The following is a 16,434-nucleotide window of genomic DNA, read 5'->3' as shown; positions in this document are numbered from 1 at the left end:
ATATAAAGTGGTAGGAAGCTACTGAGCCAGAGCTATTAGTCAATAAGTAAAACAGAATCAAAACTTACTTTTTTCCAATAAGCTTTCACTGATTAATGCCATGTGTTACAGAGGATAAAATTCATTGTCTGCTCATTCCCTAAGAACTTAACAACACACTTTATGTTTATTTTGTATCATGTTGTTTCATAAATCCATATCATTTTTAGCTTACGATTGTTCATTCTCCTACTACCTTACATGGATCTGTTACCAAATCTCCTTCTAACACATATGCGGCCTTGCATCTTCCTGGGAACACAGTAGTTGAATGAACACTTGTGATAAGAGTGTTGAATGAAATCAACAGTGAGGACCAAAGCTGATTCATAGTTAAAATCTGGTTTTCTCATTCAGTAATGCAGAGTTTACCAGAAGGCTGCTTAAAAACCAATCTTTTGAAATGTCACCAAAATAAAACCCTTGACAGATACAACCCAACTAGGTATAGCATTAAAACATATTCTTAACAGAATAAAAGTCTAGAATCAGAACACTGGTTGAAAACATAGAAGCTTTATGGAGGCAGTAAATTAGGAGCTAGTCGGATTTTAAATTTGCCATCAGTGTTTCTTTGTTGAAGCCCAGAATATAGAGCAAATTGAGCTGATGGTGTAAGTTAGCACCATAGTTTTATACAAGATTATGAATAGTAGGATTTTTAAATGAGGAGAGCTTTTAGGATAAAAAAATTCTTAAATATCTACTTTTGTCACAAAAGCACTCCCTCCATCTTGCAAAGACTTCTGAACACCATGGATAAAGATGTGTTGAAACTGCCGAGTTATTTTCTATTTCTTTACAAGGTGAACACTTTATGTTGAGCGATATCGACTTCCATGTTTGCCAGGTCAAATGTCTTTGTTTGAACTTATTATCTTGTAGTCAGAGACCTAAACCATTGTAATGGGATTCATGCCCTTTGCCACAAAATACGTAGCAATTGTATTTTTAATATTTAATAACTTGCTGCAATCAACAGAGGTTATGCCTTATGCGTAAAACGTTTTGAAAGAAGCATTCTTTAGAACAATATCCATTCCTGCTGGTTAAGGAAACTGTATTCCAGACAGGCCATTGTGGCTGAGGTCACCTCTTAGTTTGGGTGGACATGGTTTGTCCTTCAGAGAAAATTGGGAATTGACTTATTTTTGTAACTTCTTCAGGTCTATTTTGAGAGATGAAGTTGGCTTATGGGTTGTCTTGTCTTGGTATGAAAACCTTGTCTGCTTCTGTTTGCTTCTTGCTTAGGGATGCTAGGAGAATCTTACCCACTGAATTGTAGAGCAGGAGATCATCATTTCATTATTTAATATTCCCTGAGATCTTGACGATGTGAGATACTTTTTCTGGGCCTCTAGTCACCCTCAGTTATAGTGGTTGAAATAGTTGCCATTAAGTCGGCTCCGACTCACGGCGACCTTATATTTACCATAACAAATGTTGCCTAGACCTGCGCCATCTTCATGATTGTTGGCATGTTTGAGTTTGTTGTTGTGGCTCTGTGTCAGTCCATCTCATTGAGGGTTTCCCTTGTTTTCATTGGACTCTACTTTACCATGAAGTCATATGATGTAACTTTTATCAGCCCTCCAGAAGTATTTAGAGAGTAAACAACAAGGTCAGACCTTCTCAACAAGAGACTTTTCAGGTACTGGTCTTTTCTTCCTGTTGACATGTGGCCTCATGGTGTGCTTTGCCTCTGATAGCTGTTTCTCTCCCTCCCTCCTCCCCCTCTGCAGACATGCCTTGAATTGGAACGCTACCTACAGACAGAGCCCAGGAGGATCTCAGAGACCTTTGGTGAGGACTTGGACTGTTTCCTCCACCCTTCTCCGCCCCCGTGCATTGAGGAAAGCTTCCGGCGCTTAGACCCCCTGCTGCTGCCTGTGGAAGCGACCATCTGCGAGAAGAGCTCGGCAGTGGACATTTTGCTCTCTCGGGACAAGTTGCTATCTGAGACCTGCCTCAGCCTTCAGCCAACCAGCTCTTCTCTAGACAGCTACACAGCCGTCAACCAGGCCCAGCTCAACGCAGTGACCTCATTAACGCCCCCATCATCCCCTGAGCTTAGCCGCCATCTGGTCAAAACCTCACAGACTCTCTCAGCCGTGGATGGCACAGTGACGTTGAAACTGGTGGCCAAGAAGGCTGCACTCAGCTCAGTAAAGGTGGGAGGGGTGGCAACAGCAGCAGCAGCCGTGGCGGCAGCTGGGACAGTTAAGAGTGGACAGAGCGACAGTGAGCAAGGAGGGGTAGGGGCTGAGGCATGCCCCGAAAACAAGAAGAGGGTTCACCGCTGTCAGTTTAACGGGTGCCGGAAAGTTTATACAAAAAGCTCCCACTTAAAGGCCCACCAGAGGACTCACACAGGTAGTGGTACAAGTTGGCCGCACGTGGTTTCTTCTTTTTCCTCCTTTAGTTTCTCTTTGTTCTGAGAAGTGGCGTCCATGTTGACTAGAATGTGATAGTCAGGAGGGTCTGGGTGGGAACGTAGAATGATCACAGGTTACCTTAAGATCTCAAGATGTCCTGTGCTCAGGGCATGGGTTTGTCACTTGCTGGCTATAAGATACCTTCAAAGGCAATGCCAATCACAGCTTAGAATCATACCGTTCTGTGGATATCTGAAGGGGGGCTCTGGTAGTGTGAGTCACTGCCGTACGTGACACATAGACTTGTCACTTTCCTGACACTGTCGTTGTTTTAAGAATGTAGTTCTTCAGTTTTGATCAACACTGGAATCTGAGAGTGTACATTTGAAAGACTTCATGGTTAAACAAGGTATCTAGGGCGTCCCTGTTCACTCTTTTCCCAGCATCCCTGATTTTTCATCAAAGTCACCAACAGCAGGAGGGTTTCAGAGTTCATTAGATGTGATCATTCTATAATTAATTGGCATCTCCTCTTCTGCATTGTTCTCTGGCGCGTGCTTTATGGAGAGATGGCAGAATTGCTTTTTAATGAGCTTGTTACTGAGAAGTTGCTAAAGTGATTACATTGCTATGTGTGTGGTAAGGGTGGGTAGGGGAGGCATGGGGACTGTATATTTTACTCAAGACTTCTGTGGGGACTCCAAGGAATCGTATTGATCTTTTGAGCAACGTGATAATTTGGAAGAGCGGGGTTAACACAGGAAAGAGGGAGATTGGCATTTTCCTTGAAACCGGTCTTTGTTCTCTGACTTGAGGTTGAAGCATAGCAATGGCGTCTCCTCTTGGTGCTAGCATACTTGTAGCAATTACCATTATTGGTCATGTTACATGAGTCCCCAACAGTGCATTACCTGTATTATTATTATTATTATTTTTTGTATTCTGCTTGCATACTGCAAGCTGAATAGGGAAAAGCCCAAAAGATATAAGTAGCCCACTAAGAGCATTCTCAAAGAGAAAAGGGTGATTGCATATGAGCAAGGAGAAGTGTCTGGTGAGTGTTCATTTCTGGACTCACTGCATGTCTTGGTGGTGTTCTGTGGTGTGGCTGGAAATCAGGAAAACCTGGGTTCTAGGTCCCTGGGTGGCGCAAACAATTAAGTGCTCAACTACTAATCTAAAGGTTGGCAGTTCAAAAACACCCAATAAAGCTATAGAAGAAAGCCCTGGCGATCTGCTTCCATAAAGATTACAGCCAAGAAAACCCCATGAGACAGTTCTACTCTGTAACGCATGGGGTCACCATGAGTTGGGATCAACTCAATGGCAATGGGTTTGGTTTAGTTCTACTCTACCACTAACTAGCTCTGTGACCTGGAATACATCCCTTTACTCGCTGGGCTTCATTTTCCACATCTGTCAAACAGTCTGGCTCTGAAGACTCCTTTCAGCTCTTATGTTCTGGAGGTCCATGAAATGCCTTTGTGTGGTACAGAAGAATATTCCCAAAGTAAGAGTGAATAATATACAAAAAAAAAAAAATGACTATTTTGAACCTTAGTTATTCCCATGGGAGGAAAAGACCTGACATTGCTTCCTTGCCAGCACAGGACTTTGGCATGCACTCCTCTATTCTGAACTTAATTTCCTGTGTGGCTCTTGGTTGCTCCATGGATATTCTCCTAATATCAACTTTTCACTCCATTGCTCAGGTGCAGAGTCCTGCTCATGGTTTCCTATCAGACGTGGTTTGACTTGTCTACTCCACATACACCAAGGCTAATGCTTCCTGCTCTTCTCAGCTCTTTCCTCTATGATAATGTCCTGGAAAAAAAAAAAAAAAAGTTTTTTTTTTTTTTTAAATAATACTGCCTTTCTAAAGTCAATGAGTAATGACAAGACATTGCAGTGCTCCCAGATTTCAGTGCGAGGCTGATCTCCTGTTCCCCTGAAGAAACCAGGGAAAGTTGAATAAGGCAAGCATGTTGAGCTGTGTTTGGGGTGTGGGATTCATGATTACGGACACGTTTCTGAATTATTAACACTAAGACAGGCTATGTGCTGCTCAGTATAGAGACTGGACAGTCCTGGGAATGCAGAGATTTTTTTTAGGGAATCCAGAGCATTTTCTTCTTCTTCTTTTTTTTTCCCTATCCTTTTTTTCCCAACAGAGATGTCAGAAGGGCAACTGTCGTGATTGATGCATTATTTGGTGCTTTGTTTTTTGACCGTTGTCTACCCGAGTGATTACCAAGGCGGAGCTCATTACATTATCCAGCACCTGCAACCACTTGCCTTATGGCAGACTGAAGTGAAAAGATTCCTCCCCTTGGGGAATTTACTCTAGAAGGCACCGTGCATGATTAGAAAGGCAGCATTATAGAGTGGTTAAGAGCAGGGCTTTGGAGTTAGATGGACTTGAGTTTGAGTTCAGGCTCTACAATTTACTGGATTTATAACCTGGATAAATTACTTATCTTCCCCGAGTCTGTTTCCTCATTTGTAAAACAGATAATTGTGCCTACCTCTCAGATTGTTTGAAGATTAAATGAGAAAATGCATGTAAAGTACTTGCTAGATAGTAAAACCGAACCCAACCCAACCCATTGCCTTCGAGTTGATTCCGACTCATAGCGACCCTGTTGGACAGAGTAGAACTGCCCCATAGAGGTCCCAAGGAACGTCTGGTGGATTCGAACTGCCGTCTTTTTGGTTAGCAGCCGTAGCTCTTAACCACTATGCCACCAGGGTTTCCTTGCAGATAGTAAGAGCCCATTAAAGACAGTAGTAGGGCTGGTTTTAGTTGTTGCAGTTGTTGCTATTGTTGCTAATGATTAGTGATGCTGAGTGAAAGAAAAAAAAGTTTTATGTAAACTAGAAACAAGCCAGTAAACCAAAGTTAAAGATGACCGAAAAGCAAGAAGCTCCCTGCCCCCAGAAATGTTTGATTGACGGGCATATGATGCTCATGGGCATTAGTTGTGGAGGTTGACTGGAAACTGGACATGCGTGCATTGGCTTATTGAGGCTGGCAGTGATGTAGAGTGTTGCTTTCTGGAGAGAACAGTGGAAGCCATTGCTTTGCATCCTCCGCAAACATTTTGCCTATAAAACCTTGCTCAGGCACAAGAATGGAAGGAAAAATAGGTGCTGTGAGACAGAGAAACAGACAGGAGAGAGGCAGCAATGGGGATGAAGGATGGGGAGAGGGAATATGAATTAATTTGGATTAAATGGATGAGAATCGGAGTATTTATTTGGAATTGGTGTGAATGGGGCACATGGGGAACTGAAAACAAAGGTGATAATTTATGTGGTGTGGATGAACTAAGAATAATGAAAAAAGCATGAAGGATGGAATCAAATTAAGTGCAAACATAAAGGAAATGGACTAGTAAAAGCTTGAGGGCAAAGGTATATGGTGAAGGGAATTCTGGTTGGAAGAGTCTGCTGATACAAGCAAGAGAAATGGAGAGAGCTGATAACCAAATGTTGAAATGAAGTTAAAAAAAAAAAAAAAAAAGAAAGAAAGGATAAATTGGCTCTGGTTGGATTCAGGCAAGCTATTTTAACACAGGGCTCACTTTTTCAGTGGAAATATTTCCTTGTCTTTCAGTTAGGGAAATGTTGTGGGACAGAAAAAAAGAAAAAGAAAACCATCCAAGAGGAAGAGGAGAAATGTTGGCGTTTTGTTTTTCAGAGGAGTTTTTGTATATATACTATATCTATTCTAAAGGTGCCCCAGTGGTGCAGTGGTTAAAATATTCATTCATCTGCTAACCGAAAGGTCTGCAGTTCGAGCCCACCAGCTGCTCTGCCAGAGAAAGATGTGGCAGTCTGCTTCTGTAAAGATTTACAGCCTTGGAAACCCTACGGGGCAGTTCTCCTCTATCCTGTAGGGTAGCTATTAGTTGGAATCGACTCAACAGCAATGTTTTTTTTTTTTTTTTTTAATATCTATTCTAAATGGTAATATAGTGAAAAGGAGACACAGTTGCGAAAACAAAATAAAATGATATGAAATGCATAGGTCTCCTACCTTCTATGTGTAAAGAGAAGCCTGTGGCGCTGGCAACATGGATTTGCTTGCATCGAGGAATTTTAAACATGTTATTCATTTAGTCATTACATAGATAGAATTTACTGAGCTGGAAAAGATGTGCATATTTTCCCCCCTGTGGCTGTTTCTTGAGGATGCTGAATCCTTCAAACTTTTTGTCCTGGAGGATGTTTGGCAATAAGGTGTTATTTTTGTTTGTTTATTTTTTGTTTTTCGAGATAGCAGTTGTTGAAGTTGGTAACTAGGGCACAAATCTGGGTTGCCCAAGGAGGTGAAGTTAGGGTTGGGGGAACCAGGCTGGGGACAGAAGAAGATGCGGCAAGAAAACAGACAAAGGGACTGTTATTAAGTAGCAGGATCTTAGTGAAAGGAAGTGTGTGAAAACGGACATATGGCTTACTCATCAGCAAGAGCACTTAGTGCTGGCATGAGCATAAAAATGTCTTTTAGCAGCCAAGCCATTACAGGCCTTTCTCCCCACTATGTTTTCTGGTCTTTGTGTAATATATTTTGTCTTCTTTCTCAATATTTCAACCATGATGATCATAGTTTTATTCATCTTCTTGGAGTCAGCTAAGTCACCTTTACATTGGTGAAGGGAAACCTTCGCTTCCAGTTTTTAAAAAGTCATTTTATTCCTATTTTCAGCAAAAATCAATTTGTTAAACTGTTGTTTTTATGCAAAAAGAGAAAGCAAAGACTTATTTTGCACATTTCTCCTTGTTCACTTCTGAGAAGAAAGACAAGCCTGTGCTTTAAACAGTGCTTCGTGTTATGAAGGGAGCAGACTTTTCTAATTAAGAAATCCATATCAAAGCATGCCCACAATTATCCTATTATGAGCAGTCATGTTGGTAAAGTCAGGATGAAGGTCAGCAATTCAGCCTCTGGTTGTTGGGCACATGGCTGGAGATGTGAAAAACCATGTTCTCTCATGTCCTGTTGGGAGGGCTCTCTCCGTAGACTGGGGTTGCTTTGGCCTAATACATGGTGGTGATAAGAACATTCTAGATTTCACATTGAAATATATAAAGGGATGCTTTTCAGGTGGAAAGGTAAAACAAGTATGTGATGTACCCTAATATTTTGCATTTACCTTAGGGAGTCTTTTTGAAGTAAAGGAGTTCCTGGGTGTCGCACATGGTGAAGTGCTGGGCTACTAAGTTTAGTGGTTCAAACCCACCCAGTGATGCTTCGAAAGTAAGGCCTAGCAGCCTGCTTCCGAAAAGGTCACAGCCTCGAAAACCCTATGGATCAGTTCTATTCTGCACCCATGGGGTTGCCATGAGCCTGAATCGACTCAACAGTTGCAACTAACAGCAACAACAACATTGAATAAGAAGCGGCCCGATCTCTAAGTTTAATCAGGATTTAGGAGAAGAGTTTGTCTTCAAATGAAAACATGACTAAAAATATCACAAATAAAAAGGCAGGTATCGTGTTTAAGAGGCAGATAATAGTGCTTATTTCATATATGTAATGAAAGTTATTTAAAGTTTGAAATAGAATTTATTTCTTTTACTTATTCAGCAAACAATTATAAAGCATTTTCTATGTTCCAGGCATTGTTTTAAGTCTTTTACAGCTATTAAGCCTTTTAATCCTCTTAATAACCCAACAGCAGAGGCACTGTTCTTACCTCATTTTGCACATGAGGAAAGTGAGGCCCAGAAAGGCCAGGTAACTTGCCCAGCATCACCCAGCTAGTAGGTGGCTCTGGCAAGATTTGAACCAAAGCAGTATTGCTGAAGTCCACACTCTTAACTTTTATACTAATGCAGGGGAAAAAAAATTCAAATAGATATTTTTCTTAATAACCCGTTATTAAGAAAAAAAGAGAAACTTATAGTTTAAATAAAAAATTGGTATGATGAAAACTAAGTGGCTTCTAAATTGATAAGAGTTAGGAGGGTCCTTAAGCATTTTGCCTTATTGACTAAGAACCAGTACAAGGTCTGTTACTGTTACTGTTATAGGTACTACTGTTAGGGTCATTAAGGAGCCCTGGTGACACAGTGGTTAAAAGGCTCGGCTGCTAACCAAAAGGTTGGCAGTTTGAACCCACCAGGCACTCTGCGGGAGAAAGATGCAGCAGCCTGCTTCCTTAAAGATTACAGCCTTGGAAACCCTATGGGGCAGTTGTACCCTGTCCTTTAGGGTTGCAATGAATTGGAATTTGCCTTGATGGCAATGGGTTTATTACAATCATTAATATTAACCCAATTTTTTAACCTTTGTGATTAAAGAGAGCCTCTCTTGTAATATTCCCCATTCACTCATTAAAATGACAAAAGTTAATACTCTATTGCCATGGAGTAAGAAAGGCAAGCATTATCATGTACAGGGGAAACTGAGGACCAAAAAAAAGTTAAAATGCCTTATCTAGGCTGTGCAACCAACCACTAGGAGAGTTAAAATTAGACCTAAGTCTCCTATCCCTCAGTGGGTTCCTGGTAAGTTGAAAGGTGCAAACGGTAAATGCTCTACTATTAGTTGAAAAGTTGGTAGTTTGAACCTACTCAGAGGCATCTCAGAAGACAGGCCAGGAGATTGGCTTCTGAAAGGTCACAGACTTGAAAACTCTATGGAGCAGTTCTACTCTACCAACATGGGGTCCCGGGAATCGGAATCCACTTGATGGCAACCAACAACAACAACTCCTGTCCCTCAGGCCTGCATCCCATTTAATAGATCATCTCACTTTGTATTTATTTGTTCAGGCATTCCACACACAGGTATTAAGCGCCTGTAGTTGTCAGCCACTGTGACATGGAGTGACCCGCTGAGGGGCAAAGAAAGGGCCATTGAGAGATGGAGTGCTAGAGGAAGACAAGACATTAAATAAGAGTGTGGGTTTGTATGGGTCCCTCAGAGGCAGTGTGGAAGATTCAGAGATAAAACGTTGCTTTTCTCTTTCTGGACAGGGTGCTTATTGTTGCTGGCCTTTTTAAATGATGCTAGTGTGATAATACATTAGTTTATGTAAGTAGGAGCCTTAATTCAAGGTCAGGCATACCAGCAGGATAAAATTAAATACCTCAGTGTGGAACAGTAGGGGCCCAATCGACCACTTTCAACCTCTTCAGCACCATAGATAAGAATTCTTTGAATTTATACAATAGCGACTGAAATGGGGCAATTTTGAGACATTAAAGGGCCTTTAATATGCTGAGACACATGGCCGCTAATGAAGTTTATCCATGTATTGAGGCAGAAACTCATTAAACTCCCATTATGGAATGGAAACTAGAATAAGGGTTAAATGTTTAGTTCACAAGGTGGAGAGAGTTTAATAGGAGGGTTTGATAGTTTGGATTTAGAATATTCGAGAGCTTAAGAGAGGGAGTTTTGAAAAGAAGGGATGTGAATTGAGGTGGTGGAAAACAATTGATGGGAGAAATTTATGATTCAGGAAAATCTTAGAGTTTCACTGCATGATAATTTAGCAATATGCTAGCTGTTAACATTTATGAAGATAAATTTTCATAAACATATTTTGAGTAGACTGGCTTAAACTCAGCACATACACAGCTAGCATATGCATTTTATCATTATAATATGGTAATAAATGGAGGCTTTGTGGGATGCCTATTCCAGACATCCTTTCGGTGGATAATTGGTAGTCACAAAAATAATAGATATGTTAAAATAAGAATGAAGGAGAAAGAAGAAATCATGAAATTAATGGGTTTTTCATTATAAAGAATAAATATTTATTGAACGCCCAGTGTACTAGACACTGCATTCCCTTCTCCATCTCTGAGGACCTTACTCTTTGATGTAATGGCCAGAAATACAGTTTTATAAAGTCATTACGTTTGGAACCTGATCACAAAAAAGAAGATAGCACAGATGGGAAGAGGAATCAGTAGTAAGGAGGGAAAGAGAAAAAGGAATCTCATTCCAGACAAGGCATTGGAAGTAACAGATTTTATGAATCCTGAGATTTAAAGTTTAGATCAGTTCTGTTTGATAAAGAAGAGAAAAAGAGGGTCATAAGAAGTCTGTGCAAATAATGGAATGCATTGGGAAGGCCAAGTGTGAACTTCTTAAAAAACTGCTCCCTTACTAAGTAACCAATATGCAGAAGCTGTTTTTACTATGATAAGATAGTTAATGACCGTGATAGTAATTATTTTGTACATAGTATGTTGAAAAGTTGGAGGAAAGTTAAATGCAATGTTTGTAAAGAGCCAGTGCTAAGGTAATGTTATCAGAAGAATTAATTGGTGGTAGGGAATATTTTTCTTAAGTCTCCTGAAGTTGAAACAGTAATGGAGTGAGTCTGCATGAATCAGAAAGAAAAAAAAAAAAAAAAAATGGAGGTTAAAAAAGTCATGCATAATAAAAGAAAAAAATTAACTTTGGGAAAAAAAATCCTATTTAAAAAAATCAGTTAAAATATGAGGGCAGAGGACAGATTGAAAAGATACTTGTTACATGCAGCGTCTTTCTTTGAAAAAAATCCAACTTGAATTTAGTAGAAATTACAGTTGAAGACCTTGATTAATGGATCGTCAGAAACAAACTTTTCATATAAGGAAGTGAGTCCTGATAAGCAATTGGAACTCTCTGGAGTCCAGCCCACCATGGGCAGCATGTGTCATGTAGCTCAAAGCCCTGCCAGGTTGCTCAGGTGCCAAACGTAGATAGCCTGTCCCTTGCAGACCAGGCAGTTTCTATTTATCCCCATCCTAATGGCGGTAAACTGTATGGCCTTGGACAAACATGTTTCCTATAATCTCAGTTCCTTCCTTCTGCATTCCCACCTAAGTACCTAATACCTGGTTCCTCCCTGTTGTCTCTCACTCCCTGCCTTGATAGCCTTCTTTCTTCATATCAGAAAGGATCTGGTAGCAAGCCACTGTTGATTGATGGCTTGTACATCCATCAACCAGTATATAACACTTTAATCTTTTATTTTTTTTTAATCTTCATTTTGGGAGACTGTGGAATTTTCAGTGTCTGCAAACAAGAAGGAAACCCTGGTGGCATGATGGTTAAGTGCTATGGCTGCTAACCAAAAGGTCGGCAGTTGGAATCCACCAGGTGATCTTTGGAAACTCTATGGGGTAGTTCTGCTCTGTCCTATAAGGTCAGAATCGACTCGAAGGCAGTGATTTTGGGGGGTGGGCAAACAAGTAGGGAGACATGATGGGGGAATGTTGAAAGCTGGGATAGTATCCTCTCCCCTTTCCACCTCTTCCCCAGGACATTTTCTAAGAGTGACTTCTTTTCAACCATTTTTAAAGATAATATATTGACATGACAGTTATTAAGCTAGTGTTAGTAGAAGTTAAGATCATTCAAAGCAATCAAAAGTTGGTGACTTTTGACTGCTTAATATGTTAGTTTTTCAGCCTGGCAATGATGGAGTTACCTCTCCCTCCTACCCTGTCCCCAGGATCAGTCTCCAGTATTAGGACCTGACTAGCTTATATAATGGAGGTCAAACCACTTTAATTATAGAGGAGTGTCCGTGGTGAGATTAAGTTTCCCATGGTCTGTGCCAGATTTCTGTTGATCTTACCTTCTCCTTCACCAGCTGTACTTATTGGGGTAGGTGATCTGGGAACTGACCCAGGATTGAATCCTATAGGCTTTTAGGTGTGGAAGACCAGGGTGCCCCATTACCAGTTCCTTTGCCCTAAACCAGCCCTACTTGTCAGACAGACCTCTTTCTTTTTTCAACCCTCCCTACATTTTTGCCTTTCCTCCCTTCAAAATTCTGCGTTCAGGTTGTTGTTGTTGTGTGCCGCTGAGTCAATTCTGACTCGTACCAACCCTTGGTGGCACACTTGTTAAGTGCTTGGCTGCCAACCAGAAGGTCACCAGTTCCAACCCACCAGCAGCTCCACGGGAGAAAAGACCTGACAATCTGCTCTTGTAAAGATTACAGCCTAGGAAACCCTACGGGGCAGTTCTGCTCTGTCCTATAGGGTTGGTATGAGTACTCAGATTTAAAAAAAAAAAAAAAATTTTTTTTTTAATTTTGTTTGCGAAATAAAATGTATTTATAATTTAATACTCATTTTATATTACAAACCACTTATCTGATATCATGAAACATGTACTTATGCTTCTTATAATGTTTCTGTCTTCAGAGTGAATCCTCTTTCCATTGCCACAGTTAACATTTAATCTGTGGAATTCAGTGAAATGGTTCCTATGTTTTCAGGCAAATAATGTAAAGATTTTTAAATACCAAGTGTGTTGGGATAGAACAGTCTCAACCATTACACTATGTGAGCTAAAGGTGATAAAAGCTGTCAATCCTTTTCTTATAGGCAGGAAGCCAGAAGGCCATCCCCAGCTGAGAAAGTCCTTTTTCTTCACGGCAGTCTATTACCCAGTTAGGTGTGATATGGTTTTTAAAATCTCACTCTGGAGCCCTTGCTGTTTTCATATCCAGGAAGATTTTGTAGGGTGGATTACAGATTGTTCTTACATAGAAACTAGTGTTAAGTGAGGGAAATTTTAGGAGTCTAATAACATGTTGCCATTGAGTCAGTTCCGACTCATAGAGTAGAACTGCCCCATAGGGTTTCCAAGGAGTGGCTGGTGGATTCGAACTGCCAACCTTTTCGTTAGCGCCCTGAGCACTTAACCACTATACCACCGGGGCTCCAGGAGTCTGAAAGATGTCCTAAAGATGTACAATTATATAATCTGTAGCCCAATGAATATGACCCAAGAAAAAGGTTGACTCTGGTACGTAGTCTAGTGTGTATAAAATCAGCAAGATACAGTAGGAAATATTTTAGAATACATGTGCAATAGTCATGTGTAAAAGTTTTCTGTCTTCATTTTGTGTGTTCATGTAGTTGAGTGTCACTTCAATGGAATTAAGTACTGTAGTAATGAACTCATGGTGTTTGAGTATCCTTACTATGGGATACACAACACTCTTAACCTGTATTCCACTTCCATTGTAGAAAGGAAATAATGATTCTTCATACCGAATTCTCTATTGTCATGAGCCTGTTGAAACTAGTATTGGTATTTTTAAAAAGAGCAACAAAAGCTACATCTCCCTTCTCTGATATAGGTAATAAGACGTTTTAGGTTCCTACTGTTTGGGAGAGAGTGTCAGAAAATCAATATGAATAAATTCAAGTACACAGAGGATTCAACCTCTTGGAAAATGTACTGCATGGCAAAAGGACAGTATGTATTATTAAATTTCTTTTGCTTCACCCATATGTAAATATTAGCATGTGGAAAAGGTACCATAGGCTACATACACATTTAGACTTAGGGTGATTTGCTGGCTTTTCTGTTTTGTTTTTTCATTCTTTGTTGTTGTTGTTTAGTGTCTCAAGGCTTACAGTGAAACTGAATTTGAAACTAAATACTATCATTACAGAAGATTTTTTTCTGAGTTGTTCCAGTTTCTCTGGGGACAACATAATGGCCGATTGAAGCAGTGGAGAAACAGTAATTAGGGCAAATAGTAATACTGTGCATGATTGAGGAAAATGTGAAGAAGGGAGGGAGAAAATGCAACAGACAGACTTGTACAGCTTGTTACTAGGAAACCACATCAGCGTTAAATACAGTGTGCTAATTGGCTATCCGGTTTCTGCCTGGGTACCAGCCTGGGCCTGCTACACAGCTGTTTCTGCTCTTTCTGGTTGCTAGGTAACTACATCATTCCCCCCCCCCCCTTTGTATTCTGGAGGCTAATTGGCTACTTCTGCTCCTGGTGTTGCTGCTGGGTACCAGTCTGGGCCTGCTGCTCTGCTGTTTTCCAGAGGGATTTAATGGGGGGAGGGGGAGAAAAGGGAAAGGAAGAGATGCTGGCAATTAATGGAGCATAAGTGCAAATTCTACACAATGTCTGGCACCTGCGGCCCCTCAACCTGCTTTCTCAACTAAATCCTTTAGCTCTGAAAACACTAAAATCTTGAAGTCTTTCCTTTCTGTGAAGAGTTTATGAAAGACATCTGAAGGCTTATCACTTAAGTTATGGAGTTAGCCTTAAGAAAGAGCTGACAAATCATCTTACACCTATATTGAATATAGGCACTAATAGAATTTGTGCTAACATTAAAATTACTAACTTAACCACAAGGTAGCATCTTTAACATTTTAAGGATAGTGCCACTTTGTCTCTTAAATGGACCAAATTCTTTTGTAGCTGTTCTTCTTAATATCATACAGAGTATAAAGTAAGAAATAAAATGGATGAAAAAGCGATTGGGGGATTTTCCTGATTGTGTTATTCATTATGAAGAGTAAACGGAAGCTTCTAGACCCTTAGGGCTTTCCATTATGGGTTTCACTCTTCTGATGTACAAAGCTCGTGTCTCAAGTACTCTGTTGGTGATACATCACATTTACACTGAAATAATGTTTGTTCTGCACATGTTAGTTTCTTCTCTTGCGGCAAATGACCACATGTGCAAAATAAATCTGAAATCAATTTCATAATTTTAAAATAGTGTCATTAGTTCCCATATAGTTGCCATCTCCTGTTTAAGCAGGAATTTCCATTTCATCATCATTGAAATTCTCCCCAGAAGTGTAGGGAGGAAGAGTCTTCAGAAGTGAAGTGATGCTCCGAGGTTTCACTTCAAATGGATGAGAAAGTGTATGTAAATTGGGGCCCCTTGAAGAGGCAACTTCATTCTCCTGGGAAGGAGCTGCTTTATGGAGAAAACGCAGAGCGTGTTGTGTGACTTTGCAGAGAAATAGCAAAGGCAACTCTTACATGGTGGTAATGGCTGGTACTGGTTTCCCATACTAATGAGATCTACCATCCCCTGTCAAAAGTGTAGCAGGAGGGTCCCTATTCTGAGCAATGAGCCCAGCCACTGCAAGATTAGATCGGGCTCTCTGGAATAATTTCTGCTTAAAGTATCTTTAAAATAGATGAAGACCTCAAACTAGGCTGGGATGATAGAGAAAATATTGCAGTGCTACCTAGATTTTAAGGAAACTGGTTAGCCAATAGTAGTGTTCAAACTACAAAAAAAAAAAAAAAGCCTTATTATTAGAGGATAACGACAGAACAGGTAATTATTTCTGTTATCTCTATTAAAAAGATCAGTCATTTGTCATTCAGAAATATTTGTCCATTAATGAATCTAGCCATTTGATTATGGGGAACCTTTCGAAGTAAGAATATTCCTTCATCACTTGACATTTTTTACATTCTGACTTTGGAACCAATGCAGTTTGCCATGGAGTTGGTTTTGACTTGTGGTGACCTCATGTGTATCACAGTAGTACTGTGTTCCATAGGGTTTTCAATGGCTGATTTTTTGGAAGTAGATCACCAGACCTTTCTTCCAAGGTGCCTCTGGGTGGTCTCGAACCTCCAACCTTTCAGTTAGTAACCAAATGCATTAACCTTTCGCACCACTCAGGGATTCCATCTAACTTCGGAGGGAGGTGGTTTTGATTGTTTTTTTGTTTAGTCTTGTTGAATGGCAGGCAGATTGTCAGAATAACAGCTTTTCCCATGTATTATGGATTCTCCCTATTAGACTTAAGCAGGATGTGGATTGAAAAGTTTAAAGAAGTCCTGGGTGTTTGCTTTACCCAGCCTCATCTACATCAGTGGATTGGAGGGGTTACAGAATCACCTTAGGGTTCTGGGAAGACCTGGGGAATCCAAGACAGGGGTCTTTGTAGCCTGAAGTGAGCATGGTTAGTTAGTCCCAGTGGTAAACAAACACCAATATACACTTTTGAGCTTTCCTTCTATGTACTCTTCTGAGAGGGGAGATCTTTTTAATTCTGATGTTCCCATGTTTAAAGCAGTAGTGAGCTTGTGAGCATACGAGCAAGCATGCTTTGGGGGATGACGAGATACTCCACGTAGCTGCTTAAGTCTTTTGATTTTCCTAAGTGCTGAAAACTTGCTTTTCTAATTTTCATGGTCATGCATAACTACAACCTTCTTACATGAGGTAAACCAGTTGACCAACCTGGACAAGAGGCACCTAATAGATG

The 16,434-nt window shown here is 40.4% G+C and overlaps 1 protein-coding gene across 1 annotated transcript in view; it reads left to right on the top strand.

Moving 5' to 3' along the window:
* The window catches only part of KLF7 (KLF transcription factor 7), a 105,796-nt gene that overhangs the window by 44,765 nt on the left and 44,597 nt on the right, over positions 1 to 16,434 (top strand). The window contains exon 2 of the mRNA XM_049887980.1: positions 1,782 to 2,412. Coding sequence (XP_049743937.1) covers positions 1,782 to 2,412 — 631 coding nt within the window. The remainder of the gene's footprint in view (positions 1 to 1,781; positions 2,413 to 16,434) is intronic.

The sequence above is a fragment of the Elephas maximus genome, chromosome 6, assembly GCF_024166365.1.
Source record: "Elephas maximus indicus isolate mEleMax1 chromosome 6, mEleMax1 primary haplotype, whole genome shotgun sequence".
Taxonomy (NCBI): domain Eukaryota; kingdom Metazoa; phylum Chordata; class Mammalia; order Proboscidea; family Elephantidae; genus Elephas; species Elephas maximus.
The sequence above is the reverse complement of the archived record's forward strand: the minus strand, read 5'-3'. Positions and strand labels throughout refer to the sequence as shown.